Source organism: Notolabrus celidotus, chromosome 9 (assembly GCF_009762535.1).
Source record: "Notolabrus celidotus isolate fNotCel1 chromosome 9, fNotCel1.pri, whole genome shotgun sequence".
Lineage (NCBI taxonomy): Eukaryota > Metazoa > Chordata > Actinopteri > Labriformes > Labridae > Notolabrus > Notolabrus celidotus.
The window spans coordinates 8,787,743-8,806,111 of NC_048280.1; the positions used below are offsets into that span (position 1 = coordinate 8,787,743).

Below are 18,369 nucleotides of genomic sequence, written 5' to 3' on the forward strand. Positions count from 1 at the left end.
TCTTTTTATACAGTGTATGTAAACTTCTGGTTTCAACTGTATACGCTCCCTAAGCCTTTGGTCCAAAGTGTATTTCATAACTCTTGACAGCTACAGTTACAAACAGCTGCTTCAAGTCTTCATTCTGTCAGCCAAACAACTGCTCCAAGTGTTTATTAGAGGGCATGAATTGTCATGAGGTTCAGAAGATGGTAGCCATGATATATAATTTTGTTGGGAATCAAAGGCCAGCTCCTTGGACAGGTTGCCTCGGTCTTGCAGTGTCATCTGTGTCAGTTCTTCCAACAGTGGAGTTCTGTTTGCAGACATCAAACTTGATATTTTCCCTGTCTTCGAGGGCTTAAGTATTTATGAATATCACTCTTCTTGTATTTTAATTGGTTTGGAGGCTTTCAAAGACATGATAGTCTGAGGTGTTGGTGGCAGGGAGAGAGGATTGTTGGGGTCCTCCGCTCAAACAGAAAAAGTTGTGGATGTAGAGGAGGGAAAGTCTATTTTTCATTCAAGTGTTGAGACAAATGTTATTGTAATGAGTATATTAATAAGAGCAATAAAACAAATCAACACAAAAAGTTGCTGGAAACTTTTAAATCTTTTAACTTCATGTCCTTGTGGGTGCCAGATTGATCTCCATGGACAGTTTGGCTGACAGCATTTCTGTTGATGTTTAATAACAGTTTCTGGAACTTGGCTCGTCCACGTCATGGCTGCTATAAAAAGATAGCAAAATATATACAAGGTCATCATTCATCTGGTCATTTTCAATAGTCTGTTATATGTAAGGTTTTATGTAATTTAGTTTATAACAGTCTGCCAGCATACTTGCATTCAGTTGGAGTTATTCTTATTCTTCTTTACAGTTTTTGTCATTGTCCTCTGCCACATGGTGCTCCGTGGGTGTAGGAAGTCTGGAGGCGTCATTCACGCACATCTCTGGGTCCAAAATTGACGCCACCTTATGAAATAACTTGAGAGAACAAAAAGCACTTTATGAATATGATGTATTCAAAGTGTTATGCTTTGTTCAGGCCTCATTTGTCATCTGGACCTCTTCTTAAAATACAGGCCTGAGTCTTTTGGCAAGTTACATCTTGAAAGAACAGACAGCCTTTGATTCCACTTACCTCTGGAGTCATGTGATCTTTATAGTGCGGGTACATTGTTAGAGGACACTTTGTCAGTTTTTCCTCCACAGCAGCAATATATTCTTTGCGAAGCTGTTTTTGGATCATCTGCTTTGAGAAGCAGGCATGCTCTTTAGAGATGCTCTGTCTCTGCTTCTGATTGGATTTTTTGTTTTGGGTGCTGTGAAAAAGAACAGGCGAGACACCTCTCTGGGCCCCTGATAGAAGTGACGGACAGTCGCTGAAGTCATCAAGACCTGTGTTTACAAAACTGCAGACCAAAGAAACCTTGTTTTTGGGAGGATTGAGGAACCTTGTCTTCAGTCTCTCTTTGTACCTGAGGATGAACAGGAATATAAAAACTTTACTAAAGCAGGAAAGCAGATTCAGAAACTTGAAATAATAGCTAAAATTGAACCTGAAGTACCACAATCAATATCCATTCTGTATTTATTTGATGGTTTTATTTTGTTTTGGTGTTGCAAATGGGCAAACGACTGACAATAGTGAAAGAAACGCAGCAGAAGTAAAGACCAAAGTAAAGTCCTTGAGCCTCAAATTTGCACTGAGTACATGTACTTTACTTTGGTGTTAATTCAGTACAAGTCTTAATTCAGGAGTACTGCACCAGCCACAAAATATTTCATACTTAAGGTCATTGACTGAAAGACTATTGTGGTGTGTCTCTGTTAAAACCCCATGCCTGTTACACTCAGAGTCATCTTTTCATTCCTCCTTTATATTTTGCCAGTTGGTCTCTCAGTCTGGACATTGTGAAGACAGGTCATTGTGTATCTCTAACCAAAACAGAGACGAACAGACAGTTCATCTTCTCCAGCGAGGCTCTCTTTGATGTGTCATCCTTTAATTTGGTTTATCATTTTGGGATCGGAAAGCTGGATAACCTTGTGTACACTGTTCTCTGTTTTTGGACTCTATGATCATATGAAAAACATGTTTTCCGTCTTGAACACTCTGACCCAGGTATCTTGCTAAACTCGTACGGCTTTTCTTAAAGAGGCTGACTGCGGTGGTGTAAAATTTTGCATCAGAGTGTAGTCTAGTTCTCGATTTGATTTAGACAGAAATTTAGGCAGCTCATCAGCTGATATGAAATAAAAATATGTTACAGACAACTTTGTTGAGGATTTTAAACTCTGAGCACTACCACTGAGTCATCTGGGTTTTTAAGCCGCGCCCTGGAAAAATGTTTAGTCTCTCAAGTAGTTATTCCAGCAAGTAATGACTCAAACACTACAATATTGAGAAATTTGTCTTGTGTTTATTGCAAAGCCTGTCCTATCAGATCATTCAGGACTCATCCAGCATCAGAGTTTTTTAAATTTCAACCTAAAGGGTTGAGGAGGATCCTCTTTCAGCTCTTTTATAAACAAAGACATACATCAGATACTGTCGGTCTAAATGTAGCAGTGTGCATACCAGTGGTTACATGCTTTATCTTATCTATTCCTGCCTCTGCCTCTTCCTCCTTCTCTAAATTCTGAGTAACTTTCTCTCCTCCCCTCGTAAACATTGTATGTCCTGTCTTCACACTGGTTCAGTTAAGGTGAACTTTAGATTGACAGTAATAATATAGAACATTTTATTAAGAAATGTTGTAAATCTGAAAGTGAATAACACATCTTCTGAAGACTTTTTTCAAGTCTGTTTTGGTTTACTCCCTTTAGGGCTTTGTGTGTTATTTTCTACTTTTACTCAAGTGCACTGCAAAGACTGATTTTCACTACACTGCAGTAATCTTACAGATGTAGTCAGTGACTGCAGAATAAGTTTTGACGTTCAAAATACATAATCACAACAATTTGCAGCAATGTTGGAGAGATGAGAGAATAATAAACATAATAATAAATTGTACTTGTATAGCACCTTTCAAAACACAGTTACAACAGTTACAAGGTGCTTTACACCAAGGGTACAAACGCACCCTGGCAGATTAAAATAACAATAAAAGAATAGATAAACATTCGGTGTTCAAGATACAATACAATCAGGTTGTGCTGGAATTAATGATAAATAAAACAATTGAGCCAATAAAACAATAAAACTGGATTCACAAAAAAACAAATTAAAATCTAAAACAACAGTAAAATTAAACAGGGAATCTGCAAATGTACTCTAATATCATAATAATTATATAAAGAATATCGTACTAGTTTGAAGATTTCACTGACATACAAGTAGTTATACAACCAGTGCAATTAAAGTTTCAAAAGTAAAAGCACTTACTGGTCAAACTAGCTCCATTTATATTATTGCATTATAATATACTGGATATTTGTAATAGCGATGAATTAAATCACAAGCAGTTTTACAATGTAGGCTAGTTTATAAAGTTTATTTCAACCACCTCATAAATAATTTGGTAGTTTAATCTACATACATTACATTTCAAAGAGTTGATTATTTTAACTCAATCAATAAAGCTTTGTTTATATAGCACCTTTCATGCAAATCAAATGCAACCCAAAGTGCTTTACAGAGATTGAAAAAAAGAAAGAATCAGAACTAAAAATGGCAAAACGTATTAAAAAACAACAATGGTTGGCTGAGAGATATGATGCAGCACTGTAAACTTGAAAAACTGAGATTCACAATACATAACTCCTCTGATAAGTTTGAGAAAACATGGACACATTAGAGACAAGCTTGATACCCTTCTAAGCTGAAAGTGAATCTGGAGATAAATCATACCCATGTAAAATTCATAATCTACTGCTACTGTTAGAGTTTCGTTAGAGCCCATCACTTAAAGTGAAGTTTTGATTTACTAACTTCATTATTGTTGGGTTCTCTTTCTGTTTATTTTTTCAGAACTGCCATAGTGTTGTAATTTCTTTGTTTGTTTTTTGTCTGTAAAGTTAGTAAAGTTTGAATGTCTTGAATGCTTTCTAATAAGAAAATGATCAATAAAAATATCTTTAAAAAAAACATTTTAAAATAGAGACCAATGAACACCAACAACAATAACATATGTGTGATTAAAATATGTTAAAGCATCAAATCAACATTGAAATTAGAAATAGTTTAAATGAATAAAACGGTTAAGACAAGAGTTGAAAATTTAATAAAAGGCTAAAAATATTAAGAAAATTGAGTAGATAAATTATATAAAAAGCAGACAGTTAAAAAAAACATATATAATATCATTATCTCTGAAGTAACCAGTAATAAGTAGCAGAACAATTGTAACTGAGCTTATTCAAATGGGCCTACTTCTTCACCTGCTGGTCCACATGTCAACAGAGCAGCCTACCACAGTGCTGCTAACCCTGAAAACTGTAAAACACAACGTTAAATGTCACTTACCAAGGGAAAAGAGGACTTGTTTTATTTATATCCATGCCAGTGATATCCATTTAATCAATTTTATTTAATAAGGAAAGAGGAAAAATGCAGAAAAACGCTGATTTCCTTCGATAAAATCACATTTCATACGGTTTTCAAGAGCTGGCTCGTGACCTCAGAGCAGTTTGTTAATTGGTAACCAAGACAACAGAGGAGTCTTGTGGGGCTGGACTTAAATCCAGCTCCATGTGGGAGCCTCTGATGTGTGTGTGTGGACTGTGCATAGTTACTATAGATAACTGGCATGTGAGCAGTGATATTTGGTTACCTCTAAGTGCATGTATAGAGTGTTTGTCTCTGTAGGTACAGCTGCTATGTTCCATGCATGACATTAAATGTGAGAATATCTCTTTATATTAAAGCATGGCGTTCAACCAGCTGTGCCTCTCATCCTCCAGTGTGAGTGTCCAAGTCAGAAGGCTATTTATCACAATTAATGTGAGAAAAGTGGGTTTAAAATCCCATGTGGACTCCCTTTGTGTGTCGCTATCTGAACACTAGGGGGCTCTCCTTGTTAGAAAATTTGTTGTATAGTTTAATGCCAAAATTAACTACGGCCTTGCAACCATTACCTGTTATCAGTGTTGATAAGAACCTTGTATTCCTGAAAAACAAGCCTCTTAATTGGTGGTGGGCATTTATTCAAATAATTTACCTGAGTAACACTACAGTGTAAATCCCCCTGATGTAAAAGCCTTTCATTTTTAACTACCTTGGTAAGAACCAACATATATTATCGCCACAAGTACTCATGTGTTATAATAAAAGCCTACAGTGTGAGCAAAATTGTAATGTAGCTGTTGAAATGGAGGCAGTTTCATTTGCTTTATTTACCTTTGTATGCATAGTTTTTTGAGCTGATAAGAGAAGCCTATATGTAAATGATCTATCTAAAAACAATTCACACAGTTATGGAATTGCAATAAAATATAAATAATCAAGTGTAATTTATAAAGTGTCTAAGAAAATGTTCGTAGTTGTATTCCATCACTGCTTCATGTACCTTGTAGTTTCACTCTTCTACCTGCTTTTGCCTTTTCCCCCACTGTTCTTACAGGAACTTTCCCAAAACTAATGCTGGCTTCCGATACAGCGTAGTAGTGCCCTAAATTAACTGTTATCATGTGAGAGATTCTGCAAAGATTCCCGACAGGGTCTGTTTTATAGAAAAGTGAATGTTGTTGACTGGATTGAATCACATGTTGTTCCCTTCAGGGCTGATAAATTAGCTAATTAGCCTGAGTTCAACTCCCAAAACTCTCCTGCTGTTTAAACAACGGGGAAATCACTGCAGGGACAGAGGGACTTCTGTTTCCCCTCTTCCAACGTTGATGAGCCCTATTTATAGAAACAAAACGACTTAGCACACAGTTTGAATGCAGCCAGTGAACTGTCTAATGCGCCGTTTCAGTGACACAGTCGGCCCTTAATGCAGCCATAAAACACTGACATTTGAATTCACTTTTGATATTTGAATGTTCATTTGTGCACAATTAGCTATAAGATACCATCGATTTTTGGTTCCTTAAACAGTTAAAAATCAAATGTTCGTCCTAAAATGAAGTTGAAATAAATGTTTGCCTTATTAATGTCTGACATTGCTGTTTTTTATTATATCACTTTCCCATTGTTTACAGTTGGTCTCAAAGCAATCATTGAAACCTGGTATTGATACATCCTTCTTCAGATTCCTTGTTCTCTTCAACTTAAGCCCCCTGTTAGATTCATATTGTAGTTCTCTTGCCTACATATTCCTCGTGCTGTCACAGGACCGCTCTGACGCTCTGTCATGATGTAACACAAGCAGCAGCGCGGCTCTCTGAGTGGATGATGTAGTCATGGCCATGCTGCGTCAGTGTGGCACCACTTCTCTGAGGAATTTCCAGCTTTAGATTGAAGATGGAACTTCGCTCATGTGACCCTGTGTCGGCCCACAAAGTGTTTTAACAGCTTTCTCCTACATACTTGAGTCAGACTTGGTGACACACAGTGACCTGAAGAGGCCAAATGTCAGTGTAAGGCCTTTTGCTTCCCCCTTTCTTGTCTGCTGGTGACCTGAATTTCCTGCTTTCTTTTTTACAACTGCCAGATGTATCAAACCTAGCACCCATATTTAGATGTTCTATGTTTGCTTATATTTGAACCCTTTCATTTTGAGTGGATTCCCATCATGAAACTGCCAGCTTGGGCTTTTTTTTGCCATTTAGATCCCTTGAATAACTTTGTTTGTTAAGAGATTGTGGTCAGCTGTAGCTCTTTTTCCTTATTTCAAAGCTGCAACTGGCCCATCTGTTAAGGAACTGGTAAATCCTGCCATCCTACCACTAATACATCTGATTTATTCCTGTCTGGATGAACTCAAATATACACATGGTGCGCAAGTTATAAATAAGGCTGCCTCTCAGCTCCTTCAAAGTTTACATTTACAAAGAGCTCACAAGGAGCTCTCTTATCATGTTTTTATCTTTTGGCCATGCTCTCATCTTATCTGTGTCCTTGATTGCAGTGAGGAAACGCCTGAGACTGTGTTTACTCCAAACTTTACGTACCGCACTTTACTTTCCTCTCCAGAAGGATTTCCTTCTCATGCATCCTGATGTATAAATATTGAAATGCGACACCTGGGTCATTTGTTATTGTCTTCAAACAGCTCTCTAAATGGTTGCCGAAGATGGCCTGACTTGGGAAAGCCCAGCCCCTTTGGAAAAAAAAATGTGGGAGTAAATATTGGGATGTGGATTACTTGTATCTACAGTGCATTTAACACATACAAACATAAGGGCGTTGTGTTTGCATGTAAGACTGATATGATCAGTGCAGAAGTATTGAATGCAATTTGCAAAACAAATCTCTCCATGATCGAAAAACAAAAAATGATTACATTATTTTATCATATATGCACTATGTATATGCATGAATCTCGTGCAGAAAGGGTTTAAAGGGAAGTCCCTCCTTACTGTTTGTTTGATGACGTGTGTTCTTGTATTTATTTATTCCACACATACACAATAAAATTTACAAAAACAGTAAGGGGTAACAAAGCAACAGTACAATATTAATTTTCCTCCAGAGACTTTCTACTTCTCATCGAGAGGTTCATCACAATTGACGGAAACCGGTGTGATACACAGGAAATGTTTTTGTTTATGGTGAAAATCAGAGGGTTTGGCAGCCCAATGGCTTTTTAAGTGAAAAGGACTTTAAGGCCACTTTTAACCCTCTTCAACAGCCTTTAGGATGTGGAGGGACCTCAGAACACAATCCTTTGGAGAGGATGTACCTAACTCTCTTACACAGTATCTGCACAGGATGTAATACAGGTGTTGCATGAAGAGTTTCCTCCTCCTCTTCAGTGTCCTGTGCTCAAGGTCCTATTCTGGTGAATCTTATTTAAAAGCCTTTTCATTATTAATTAGCATCACATCCTCCAGTTTTTAAATGGAATAATAACCTGACTGAATTTCCCAGAGATGCTACCCAACAGTTTGACGAGAAAACATGAATCAGGGCGAAACAGTCGAAACTTTGTCCCTGCTCCCTGACCTGTAGGCCTGTAACCTCTCTACAGTACTATTCTGTTACTCTTGCAGTTGTGTCTTCTGATTGCGTTATCATCTCATTATTTGTATTGCCTGTGTTCAAATGTAACTGTGTACATATCAAGGCCACAACAGATAATCTTTTTCATTTATATATGATTTGTTTTTTTCAGTGTTGTGACATTCTAAGAAACCAGGATGCCTCTGGGCCGGTGGGATCGTGAAGTCACTTCTAACTCACGGTAGTTAAGAAGACGAGGTCTGTCATGGAATACGTAATCACTGTAAAACAAATGGAATGTACTAAATTCATGTATAAATGAGCTTGTAAGTATAAAAACTAGTAACACTAAATATAAAATGACCCTAAAAACCTATTCCCACAACCACACATGGATGAAAAAAATTATTAGATGTCAAGGGGTTTTGACCAATCAGAATCAAGTATTCAGGTAAGAAATCCGGTTAATAAATGTAACTTTTCATTACTGAATATGATCAAAGTGAACTCCAGTAATTGAACACATTTTCAAGACTTTTTTTTCCTGTCACCATTTCTGATTTAAGAAACATTCCAGTTTGAAGCTTTTTAGTACCTCCTCATGACTTTACACTTTATTTTTACTGTCATTGTTTTCTGTATTGTGGCCTCACAAAACCAGAGTGCATCCTAAACTGTGAGCTGGCTTTGTCATCCTATACACAATGCATAGATTGTTGCATAACTCCCCTCTCACGCCAGCCAGGGCTACAGCCGGGCTAAGCAGGGTCACTGTGTAAAGTCATGAGGAACACTGGAACATGTGTTCAGACCAGGTTTTTATAAAGACCAACAGTGTTATTTTTCTACCTTTGTAATGTGGTGTGATAGTGGGTTTCTCAAATTAACACTGTTGCTTCGTGCAGGAACAATGAGCCGCTGTCTCCTGTTACAAAACATATTAGTTGAATGGTGGGAAATGAACCACACCTCGCTGCACAAAGGAACTGTATGGTCAGTTTGGCACTCAACTGCTGTTTAGTAAATAAACTGGAAAGTCACACCATGACAAAACATATAGAAAACATACAACAAAGAAGCACCTTGGTTGTTAGTTCATGTCAAGTAGTCATATGATAAATTGTCATTTACATGATGCTGATGTAGGCCTGATTTCAAACTTGAACAAATTTATGTATGTGTTAGCAGTTTACGCAAAGGTCCCAACCTTGAGTAAGGCCTCCCGTCAAAGAGTCTAAATGTTTTGAGATTAATGACTAATGTGTCCTGCCAGACAAGGTTGCAGTTGTTTTTTGGGCTGTTTTCCAGCCTTTGTTTCTTTTTTGAATAATGGGATTATTTCACCTCTGTAAACCTCAAATTTATTTGAGTAATCCCATCACAAACATTTGTAGAAATAACTTTTTTTTTTAATGGCCAGCAACACAGATAAAATCTTTCCAGATTTGCACAACTTCTAACAAATTTGATAGGATCTGTGCAAATGAAAATGCAAATCAGGGACAGTGGATAGAGGAGTTGGTTACGACAAGATAAACAACTGCTTGCACTACTTCTCAGACCAGGGCCCAGTTTGTGGACATAATACAACTGAAGCATTCAAACCTCTGATAAAAGGAAACAGTGATGGAAAATATGATTTTCCTAGAAAGGCAGTCAGAGGGCACAGACCTCTGCCAATGCAATCCCCAAGACTTCTATAACTTGTAAATGTGCGAAACTAAAACACTTCAGTTTGGTCAAATATTGTTTTTGCATGAGTCAGATTGACCTTTATTGTTTGCTTGTGTATGGGATCTGGATCTTATCAAAATATAATGGGTTCCTCTGTGACATATGCTTCATCAATCACATTTATTTATTAGTAGTTTCCAGTAGTCCTAGTGAAAACAGACAAACAGCACTTTAAACAACCTCCTTTACAGAGTTTATGTTTCTTATCATTTAACTAATGATTTGAGGCGTGATGCAATTCCTGAAAAGGTCAAATTTTGCATATTTCCGGGTATTCATTAGCAAGGTCTGTTCCCAATGAATGCTGGTGTATTTTGTTTTATGGATATTCCGACTCATCCACCTTAACCAAAAGCCTGACGTAGACAAGAACTTTTTATTCTCAACAGTACAGGCGCTGCTAGATCTTCGTTTTGATCAATTTCAGGGACTCTTTGGATACTTCAGGGTTGCTGGGCTTCATTCTTCTTGTGAAGGGGTGGTTGCACAGTCAACTCAGTCAATACAAAAACTGCAACTGTCCTTTTAAATAATATTCCAAGGCAGTACCCTGATTAAAACCTTGTTACAATATAAGTCAGAGTAAAATTACAGCATTTTAATTCAACACAAATACTACAGTGTGCCTTGGATTGTTCTTTGGGGCACTGTTTTTTAAATCTTTAATCTTAATTGTATTTAATATGAGGTTGATGTGTTCCTTTTGTCACATCTTGAGCTGTAGAGATGTTATTTGCCAGATCAGTGAAGTTGGAAGTATGACATTTTAACCTTAAACTGTTGTGTTGAGGTATAAAGAAGCTGGAAATGTAAGTACCTTGGTAAATGATATTGGAGCCGATCTCAGTACCTGCTTTTATTCTTGCTGCACAATCTAGGTATCTCATATTACCTAACTTTTCAATAATCAGTGTGAACACAGCAAGTTCTTTCGGTCACAGCGATCCTCTCCAAGGAGAGCAAGGAATGATTAATCCAGAAATAAATTCAGTGTAGTGTACTCTTCCCATTCTCCTTAATGGCTCAGTTTACATTAATCACCTCCAGTGAAAAGGTCTGCCACTCCCCACTAGTCTCCACTCCCACAAACACGCCTGTATATCAGTCTGAGACCTTACAAAGGCTGTCTCAGCTTCGAATGCACCGTGACTTAATGTTCAGTACCAGGCTCCACAGCGGTGCAGCCCTGTGGGGTGGCGAACTCTGCTCACCGTGTCAAGCAGTGTTTACAGAAAGAGTTAATCTTGTTTCTGTAGGGTTGATGTGAGGAGGGAGCTGCTTATAGGGAGGACAGATGATGGAATGTGACTGCTGGACGACGTGGTCGGTTTTCACGTGTCATCTTACAGACGGTAGACTTTTGCGGTCAAGTAAAAATACTGCTCCTCCAAAATTTTGTGTTTAAATTAAGATGCCTTGAAAAGCATGCCATTATGAGATAGACATTAGCTACAGTTCTTCAAACCATAGAAAACTAGAGAGAAAAAAAACTGTACATGATGTGGGATGTAGTTTTTTTTTTTTTCAATATTTTATTTATAGTTTTTCGTTTTTACAAAGTGAAGTATGTCGTAAACAGAGCACCATACAATACAAAGTGAAACACCTAAGTAAACAAACAAAGAGTATGGTACTGATAAGTATTAGCAGAGAGAAATAAACAAAAACAACCAAAGAAGAACAAAACAAAAACAGTGCTGCCAGTTCACAGAGATACATAAATAGTGTTTCATAATTTTTATCACTAAAGTAACAACTCAGCAATAAGGTAAGGCGACATGAATAGTTGGTGGAAAGAGGTTTAAGGGCTCACCAATTCCCTCCTATATTGACGGGTCAATGTGACATTGTGCCAAAAAAGGTCCCCAAACTTTCTCAAATTTACTCTGTGTGTTGGGTTTGTGCAAACGCAGCTTTTCCATTTGTTAAACATATAGCATGTCCTTAAGCCAGTGCAAGAAACAGGGTGGTGAGGTGGACTTCCATGTAAGGAGAATAAGTTTTTTAGCAACCACCATCCCCAAGTGCAAGGCAGTCTGCATATCATATGACCACTTGAAAGTCTCTGCAGAGCATCCAAAGATGGCCAGGTTGTGGTCGGGTTGAATGTCTCTTGAGTAGGCTTTTGTGAAAAACTCAAAAATGGAGGACCAGAAGTTGTGTAATACAGGGCAAAACCAGAAAAGATGTGCCAGAGATCCTTCGGCAGAAGAGCATCTATCACATTCAGAAGACACTGAAGGAAAGATGTGATGGAGTTTGGTCTTTGAAAAGTGCAGTCTGTGCATCACTTTGTACTGGATTAATCTGTAGCGTGAGTTGATAGAACAACAATGAATCCGTGACATTGCTTCTTCCCAGAACTCGGTGGATACCTCCTCATTCAAATCCCTGGCCCAAGCTTCCCTAATATGATCTGAAGAAACTGAAATTGTAAAACAGTTCACAAATTTTGATACGAGCTGCCTGGAGTCTGGGGGGAGCAAGAGACCATTGAGGAATGAATGTGTGTTAGGGGTTGATTCAAATTGTGGCCATTTATCCTTAACATAGTGTCTGATTTGCAGGTATCGAAAAAAATGTGAATTTGGAAGGTTGTACTTGGTGCTTAATTGAAAAAATGATGCAAAATGACCATCGATATAAAGATCAAGAAAGGTTCTGATACCCCTCTCATTCCAGACTGCAAACACTCCATCCAACTGTCCAGGCTTAAATGAATGATTCTTACATATGGGAGCATGTATGAAATCATTAGAAAGTTGGTGAGCCATTTTTATTTGGTTTAATATCCGTAATGAATTATTCAGGATAAAGTTTTTTTTAACTGACTTGTCAGCCAAGGCAGAGCCAGAAAACAAAAAAGCGGGAAGTGAAGAGTTACCAGCCGCAGAGGCCTCTAACTGTAGCCACAATGGGTTCTTGTCAAGCTCTCCTACTTTGCATTTCCAGTATGTAAGAGCCCTGGAGTTAGCTGCCCAGTAGTAATGTTTGAAAATAGGTAGGCCGAGACCCCCCTTTTTAAGAGGTTTGTGAAGGTGAGCCTTGGATATTCTAGGTGATTTATAACCCCATATAAATGGCATTATAATAGAATCAAGCTGTTTAAAAAAAGAAGCTTTCAGGTATATTGGCAGGTTTTGAAAAAGATATAAAAATCTAGGTAGGATCACCATTTTTATTGCATTTACCCGCCCAATCATAGATAAGGGCAGTATGGATGTAGTTTTAAAAGGTAATTTTCATATATCAGTCTAACAGTGCAAAACGTTTATACTATGAACCAGAAGAAACAGTTTTGTTCTCAGACTTGATAATCAGTTAAATAAATCCGATCATTTTAAAGTTCAAAAAGACATCCCATCTTTATCTGCCATCCAAATGTTTCGTGCTCTGCTGTGGAAGACTGCAAATGTGATCAAAAACAGGAAAACTTGGCTGAAGATTTTGCTCTCTAAATGTTTTAAAAGTCAGTCAGATCAAACTTCCTACAACTGTTTCTCTTTACTGTTGAGTTTAGCTAATTTGAAACGGTTAGCATGCTAAAACGCTGAACTAAGATAGTGAACCTTTCTTAGTTCTTTTCTTTATTCCCGATGGGACATATGGCTCCAATGAGCACCCCTCATTGCTCTCTGTCCTTGGCTGCATACTGTGCTCTCTCTACAACAGGTTCATCTTTTCAAGCTCCTGAGTCACAGTGTTATGATGCTTGGTTTTGGGCCTCCTGGGCTACCTTTTGCCTGGTGGTGTCCATCTTAAGGTGAATCTTGTGATCCTAATCCAGTTGCAGCACATGACCTAACTAAAAGTTAGTGAACCTGCTAAATAGCAAAGTGTTTACCATCAGTGTTTTGTATTGCTGTTGTAAGCATCTTAGATGCTGACCTTATAATGAAGCTCAAAGTTGAACCTGCACTTTTACATCCTTACACAGCTGCTAGATTGACTGTAGACTGTCACGCTTCATGTCTGATAGATAGTACAGGATGGTTTCGACTACACCCAATTTGCCACAACTGGCCTCTATTGTATTTTTATTGGCAACTGTTTCAGATAGTTGCTGTTGTTTTTATATCACCTGAGCTGACGTTGAGCGCTGTTATTCAAACAGCCAAGCTTTCTAATGCAGCCCTTTGTTATGTTCCCTCTACTGTGCTGAGTAGAGGTCCTCTGATGTCGTGTTTGCACGTTTGCGTCACAATGTTGAGCATAATGTTTTCACATTTCATGTGGCTTCATTATGACAATCATTAAAATACCGCCTACTTTGAAAGGTTATATTTACATTGAACAACTTGCCATCAAAGGCAATAGAGTTTTGATTAGACAAGTGAAGTCAGCATGCCCAGTCGTTCAGTAGTTACCTTTATTCAATCACATTCATGTCCTTGTTGCCATCTTCATGCAAAAGTATGTATTACCCCAGAAAGCTTTGCAAGCTAAAGCGCCTGAAGTTTTATTTGTGCCGTAAAAGAACTTGAGAGATGAATCATTGTTTGCATACTGCATGTTTTATTTGATAACTTCTACAATGCTAAAGGTTAAAGGCTTTTATGTTTGGCCTCTACAGTCTGACTACACCCATTAGACTTCAAACTAGATTTACAGTTCCCATCACTGCAAACTTTCTCTTCATCAAGTGGAAAGGGGAGTGACATACTCTGAACTGAGTTCTCATTATAATTACTGGGTGTGTGAGGATGGTGACCTTAACACAATGTGAAGTAAAGCCCACATGAGTTAGCACATAGTCCATTTTGCACGGTTATCACAGTCCACCCTAAAAGGCTGACTAGGCAGAATGCACGAAACATTCAGAGAATACTTTTTTCTCCAAACCCATGAATGGACATCTGTATCTGGATAAAAGTGCTTGCTGTTTGACCACATTTGCACTGTAGCCGTGTCTTCAAAGTGCAAAACAAAAGCTAGTGGTGTGACTTTTTTAGTGTGTGGGACAAAACATGTTTTTGAACACAATGAATGATCTGTGGGAACAGTGGACACTAGTTTGAAAAACTTATCCAAAATTATTTAGCCTCTGGATAAAAGTCTCCTTGTTGTAGTGTGTGAATGCCTGGCCTGTTCTCACCATGAACCCCTTGTAAGATGCTGTACATAGAGATATTCACATAAAAACACAAATCATCAAATAGCTTTGTGTAGGCCTTCTAAGCTGGGTGCCTTCAGCGTCCAACAAGTCCAACAACAAAAAAACAGAAAAAAGAAATCAGTGTTGCTCTGCTGACCAAACATAAAAAGAAACCATCACAAAGGTTGAACTGTTTTACCCCCCTTCACCCCCCTCCCACAGGCCCTTTCTTTTGGCAGAAACAATGTTGCTGCATTACTTGACTGTTATCCTTCCCCCCTGATGATTTTCTTTAGCATTTTTTACTCCCCTTGTTTGAACAGATGCCGCCCCCCTCCTGAAGCCCCCATCCTCTGAGGTTACCATAAGGCTGAGTACAATGAGGCAACACTCACTTACATTAATGTTAAGAGTCCAGCCCAGTCAGTTCCTTCCAGTTACAGACTTCAAACAACATGATGTATATCACTTCCTGAGGAAAAAATTGTCTTTTGTCCTGCTTTATTTATGAATGGGTTATGAAAGAGGCCTCTGCATGACCGTACTCACCTCTCAGGCCGTCCATTACTGCCCATAAAGCATTTTCTAACAGGATGTAACCAAACACCAGATATACTCCAGTCAATGAGCACGGTGAATCCGTGAATGACTAGTATAGCTCGGGAGTTAGGCAGATTTAACCTGGTATCTGCACACTGGAATTTAGAGTAAAAGCAGCTGGTGTTGTCTGTAAATAAGGTGACTGGTGGCTCACAATTCCCAGTGTCCCGTTTCAGCTTCACACCAGTTAGATGCTTTGAATGCCACACAGTCCACAGGGCATCAAAAAGTCCTAGAAAAATGTCAGCCCTGACCTTTTGTGGCATTAAAATGTGATCGTATTACAAAAGAAATCCTGTTTACACATTCATGACCCTCTAGTTGTGAGGCAGTGACTGCATTTAGAGGTGTAAAACATCTAGTTTAAAGTAACTTAGACAGCCACAAACTAGTTGGTGCAACTCTAGATTTTAAAGCATTTAACCAATCATTTCCCAAAAAGAAATCTGACATGCATACTCTAAGAATACTAATGTGGATAAGGTGTCAGTCTAAGTATTGTGCTGCTATAGGACCAGATCAGAGTGATAAATGAACACAGAAAAATCGCCTCTGATCAAAAATCAATGTCCACTGGACCAAAGCTCTGAGAGAAATGTCCAACCAGCAGCCAAAAGCTGCATGGCACAGACTCGTGTTTGCTGTGCTGAAACAAATGGAGTCATTCGACTGTAGCTGAAAAGTTGTTTTCGTTGCTTATTTCCTTCTGTTTGTATTTACACCATCCCCTTGACTGTTGAAATACTGGTTTATTACATGTGCAAAAAAAAAAAAGGAAACGTTTCATCATTGCAGAATGACAAATACGGTCAAGGTCATGTACTACTTCTTATTGTCATTTCAAAATGAACTGCTGGCACATTTCTCTTAAATGCGATTGCTTGCACAAGCATTTAATCTTGAAAATTAAGGCCCCTGGGCTATGTCAGGAACAAGGCCCTACCCTCTTTCATAGGGAAGTGTTTGTACTTGTACTCTAGTTCCTCTCAATGATACTTTTGCAGGTAAAATCATGAAAGAGAGCCACAGCAAGTTTAATTTTCTCTTCAAAGTAAAAACATTTCTACGCTTAAAATACTTGACTTTGCATCATAACTGGTATCCTATCTCTTCAGACTGTACAGGCAACAATCAGAAGCTACATTTGGGAATAAAAACTGCCAGTTGTTATTTAGAAATATTGTTGCTGTCTTATAGGACTGTGGTTTGATCTTACTTGTTTGCTTTTTCCATCCAAGCTCTACCTAATTCAAATCAAAGAGAAGAGCTTGATGGGAAATGTGAAAATCTTGAACCATATTGAAAGTAAGAAAGAGGGGGAATTTTGTATTTATACAGTTCAAAGAAGATGGACACCTGTTTATGAATATGTGGTTGAGCATGATGAGTATACTTAAGTAACAAGTTTTTTCAAGCATCCTTTATAAAATTTTAAAGATATTACTCTGAAATGTTATTTTGTCTGGCTAAAACATGTTTTCTTGCTAATTGTGTCCTCCATTGTTTTGTGTATCACTCCTTCTGTTCTGCAGGGTCTTTTTTCCACCACATGAAGATAACTTCATAAATGTTATTTATGTGCTTCAATATATCCTCTTGATTCAGATTCAAGATTCAAGATTCAAGATTCAAGAAAGCTTTATTGCCAAGTGAGTTCGCACAAACAAGGAATTAGACGTGGTGAATGGAGCTTTGTGGTAAACTTAAACACAAACAAAGTTCTTAATACAAATAAAAAATACTATCTGTAAAAAGAAAGGTATAGAAGTACTTTTAAAGATATGAAATGCCTTTACTGAGACATGAGATGCCCATAATGCAGACAATGATTAATTTACATTTTTTCTGCAGGGTCATTTTTCCACCACATAAAGATAACTTCATGAAATATTATTTATGTGCTTTAATATTCCCTCTTGATTCAGATACAAGATTCAAGATTCAAGAAAGCTTTATTGCCAAGTGAGCTCGCACACACAAGGAATTAGACGTGGTGAATGGAACTTTGTGGTAAAATTAAACACAAACAAAGTTCTTAATACAAATAAAAATACTCTCTGTAAAAAGAAAGGTATAGAAGTACTTTTAAAGATATGAAATGACTTAAATTAATGAGACACGAGATTCCCATAATGCAGATCATGATTCATCTACATTTTTCTTTTCTGCAACTACATCATCTGTGGTCTACGTGGGCTCCTTGTCCGCCACAAGAACATCACTTTCTGTCAGAGCGAGAGAAACATGCCTTCGGTTCCCCCTTTATAGAAACCCCGCCCCGAAATCAGTCGATCAAATTCAACATCGCACTCACCAGGCTCGGACCAATCAGCGCGCAGGAGGGGTGGTCTTGAGACGGTGGTCCGGGAGGGCAGTAGCCAATCACAGCTCGAGTCGGTCGGACAAAGAGCTCACGTCAATGATAGTTGGTCGCCTGAATGGCGCATTATTCATGTGCACGCTGCGCTTATTTAAGGAGACGCGATGAGGTGAGATAGAGGAATGTCTTATAAAAAAGGTAACGGAACTCCAGCATCTTCGACTCTGTGTGTTTGGTCAAAGAGCTGCTGAGGGATGCACTTCAAGAGTTTAATGTTTTAAGAAAAATGTAAAGCATTTACCTGAGCACGTGCACCACCACATCCCCGGTAAGCTCATTAGACAGGTGCATTATTACTACCACAGGCGCGTGCATGTCTATGAGCACTCTGGCACTAATTCATTCATAATCCTGGCTGTTTTTTATGCTGTATTGCTTCAAATATAGCCCCACTAGTTAAAATAAAGTCTGAATAGATAGTATTTTTATTCTTATTTAGAATTTGTAAGGTTAGTTATTAGGTCTATATATTAATTGTCCTTACTGTCCTGTTTTGTTCCTTACTGTCTTGTTGTTAAGTACCAGTGTCC

General features: G+C 38.1%; 2 protein-coding genes across 4 annotated transcripts in view; one reads left to right on the top strand and one right to left on the bottom strand.

The window, feature by feature from the left end:
- Positions 1-8,235, top strand: part of LOC117818814 (coiled-coil domain-containing protein 158-like) — a 23,395-nt gene extending 15,160 nt beyond the window's left edge. Inside the window, exon 23 of the mRNA XM_034691906.1 lies at positions 8,203-8,235. Within this exon, the coding sequence (XP_034547797.1) occupies positions 8,203-8,210 (8 nt within the window). The 3' untranslated portion in view covers positions 8,211-8,235. The remainder of the gene's footprint in view (positions 1-8,202) is intronic.
- On the bottom strand, positions 573-18,031 carry zgc:158260 (uncharacterized protein LOC571389 homolog). Of its 3 annotated transcripts, none has more exons than XR_004632402.1 (4): positions 17,774-18,031; positions 1,125-1,461; positions 823-967; positions 573-710 (listed from the first exon to the last, which is right to left on the bottom strand). XR_004632402.1 is itself a non-coding variant. In XM_034691911.1 (4 exons), the coding sequence occupies exons 1-3, from the start codon at positions 4,499-4,501 to the stop codon at positions 845-847; spliced, it is 510 nt and encodes a 169-aa protein (XP_034547802.1). In that variant the 5' UTR covers positions 4,502-4,601; the 3' UTR covers positions 573-710; positions 827-844. The 3 variants fall into 3 exon arrangements, 2 of the variants coding, with proteins under 2 accessions (XP_034547802.1, XP_034547801.1); XM_034691911.1 differs by lacking the exon at positions 17,774-18,031 and adding an exon at positions 4,452-4,601 and having other exon boundaries at positions 827-967; XM_034691910.1 differs by lacking the exon at positions 17,774-18,031 and adding an exon at positions 4,452-4,601.
- Positions 18,032-18,369: the final 338 nt, after the last annotated feature.

What these genes read in the sequence shown, in the direction of transcription:
- zgc:158260 (XM_034691911.1), bottom strand. Translation starts at nt 4,501, where the DNA reads ATGGATATCACTGGCATGGATATAAATAAAACAAGTCCTCTTTTCCCT. An exon ending in ACAAGTCCTCTTTTCCCTTG is followed by an intron (nt 1,462 to 4,451) that starts GTAAGTGACATT and finishes GTTCATCCTCAG; the next exon opens with GTACAAAGAGAGACTGAAGA. An exon ending in AAGATCACATGACTCCAGAG is followed by an intron (nt 968 to 1,124) that starts GTAAGTGGAATC and finishes TGTTCTCTCAAG; the next exon opens with TTATTTCATAAGGTGGCGTC.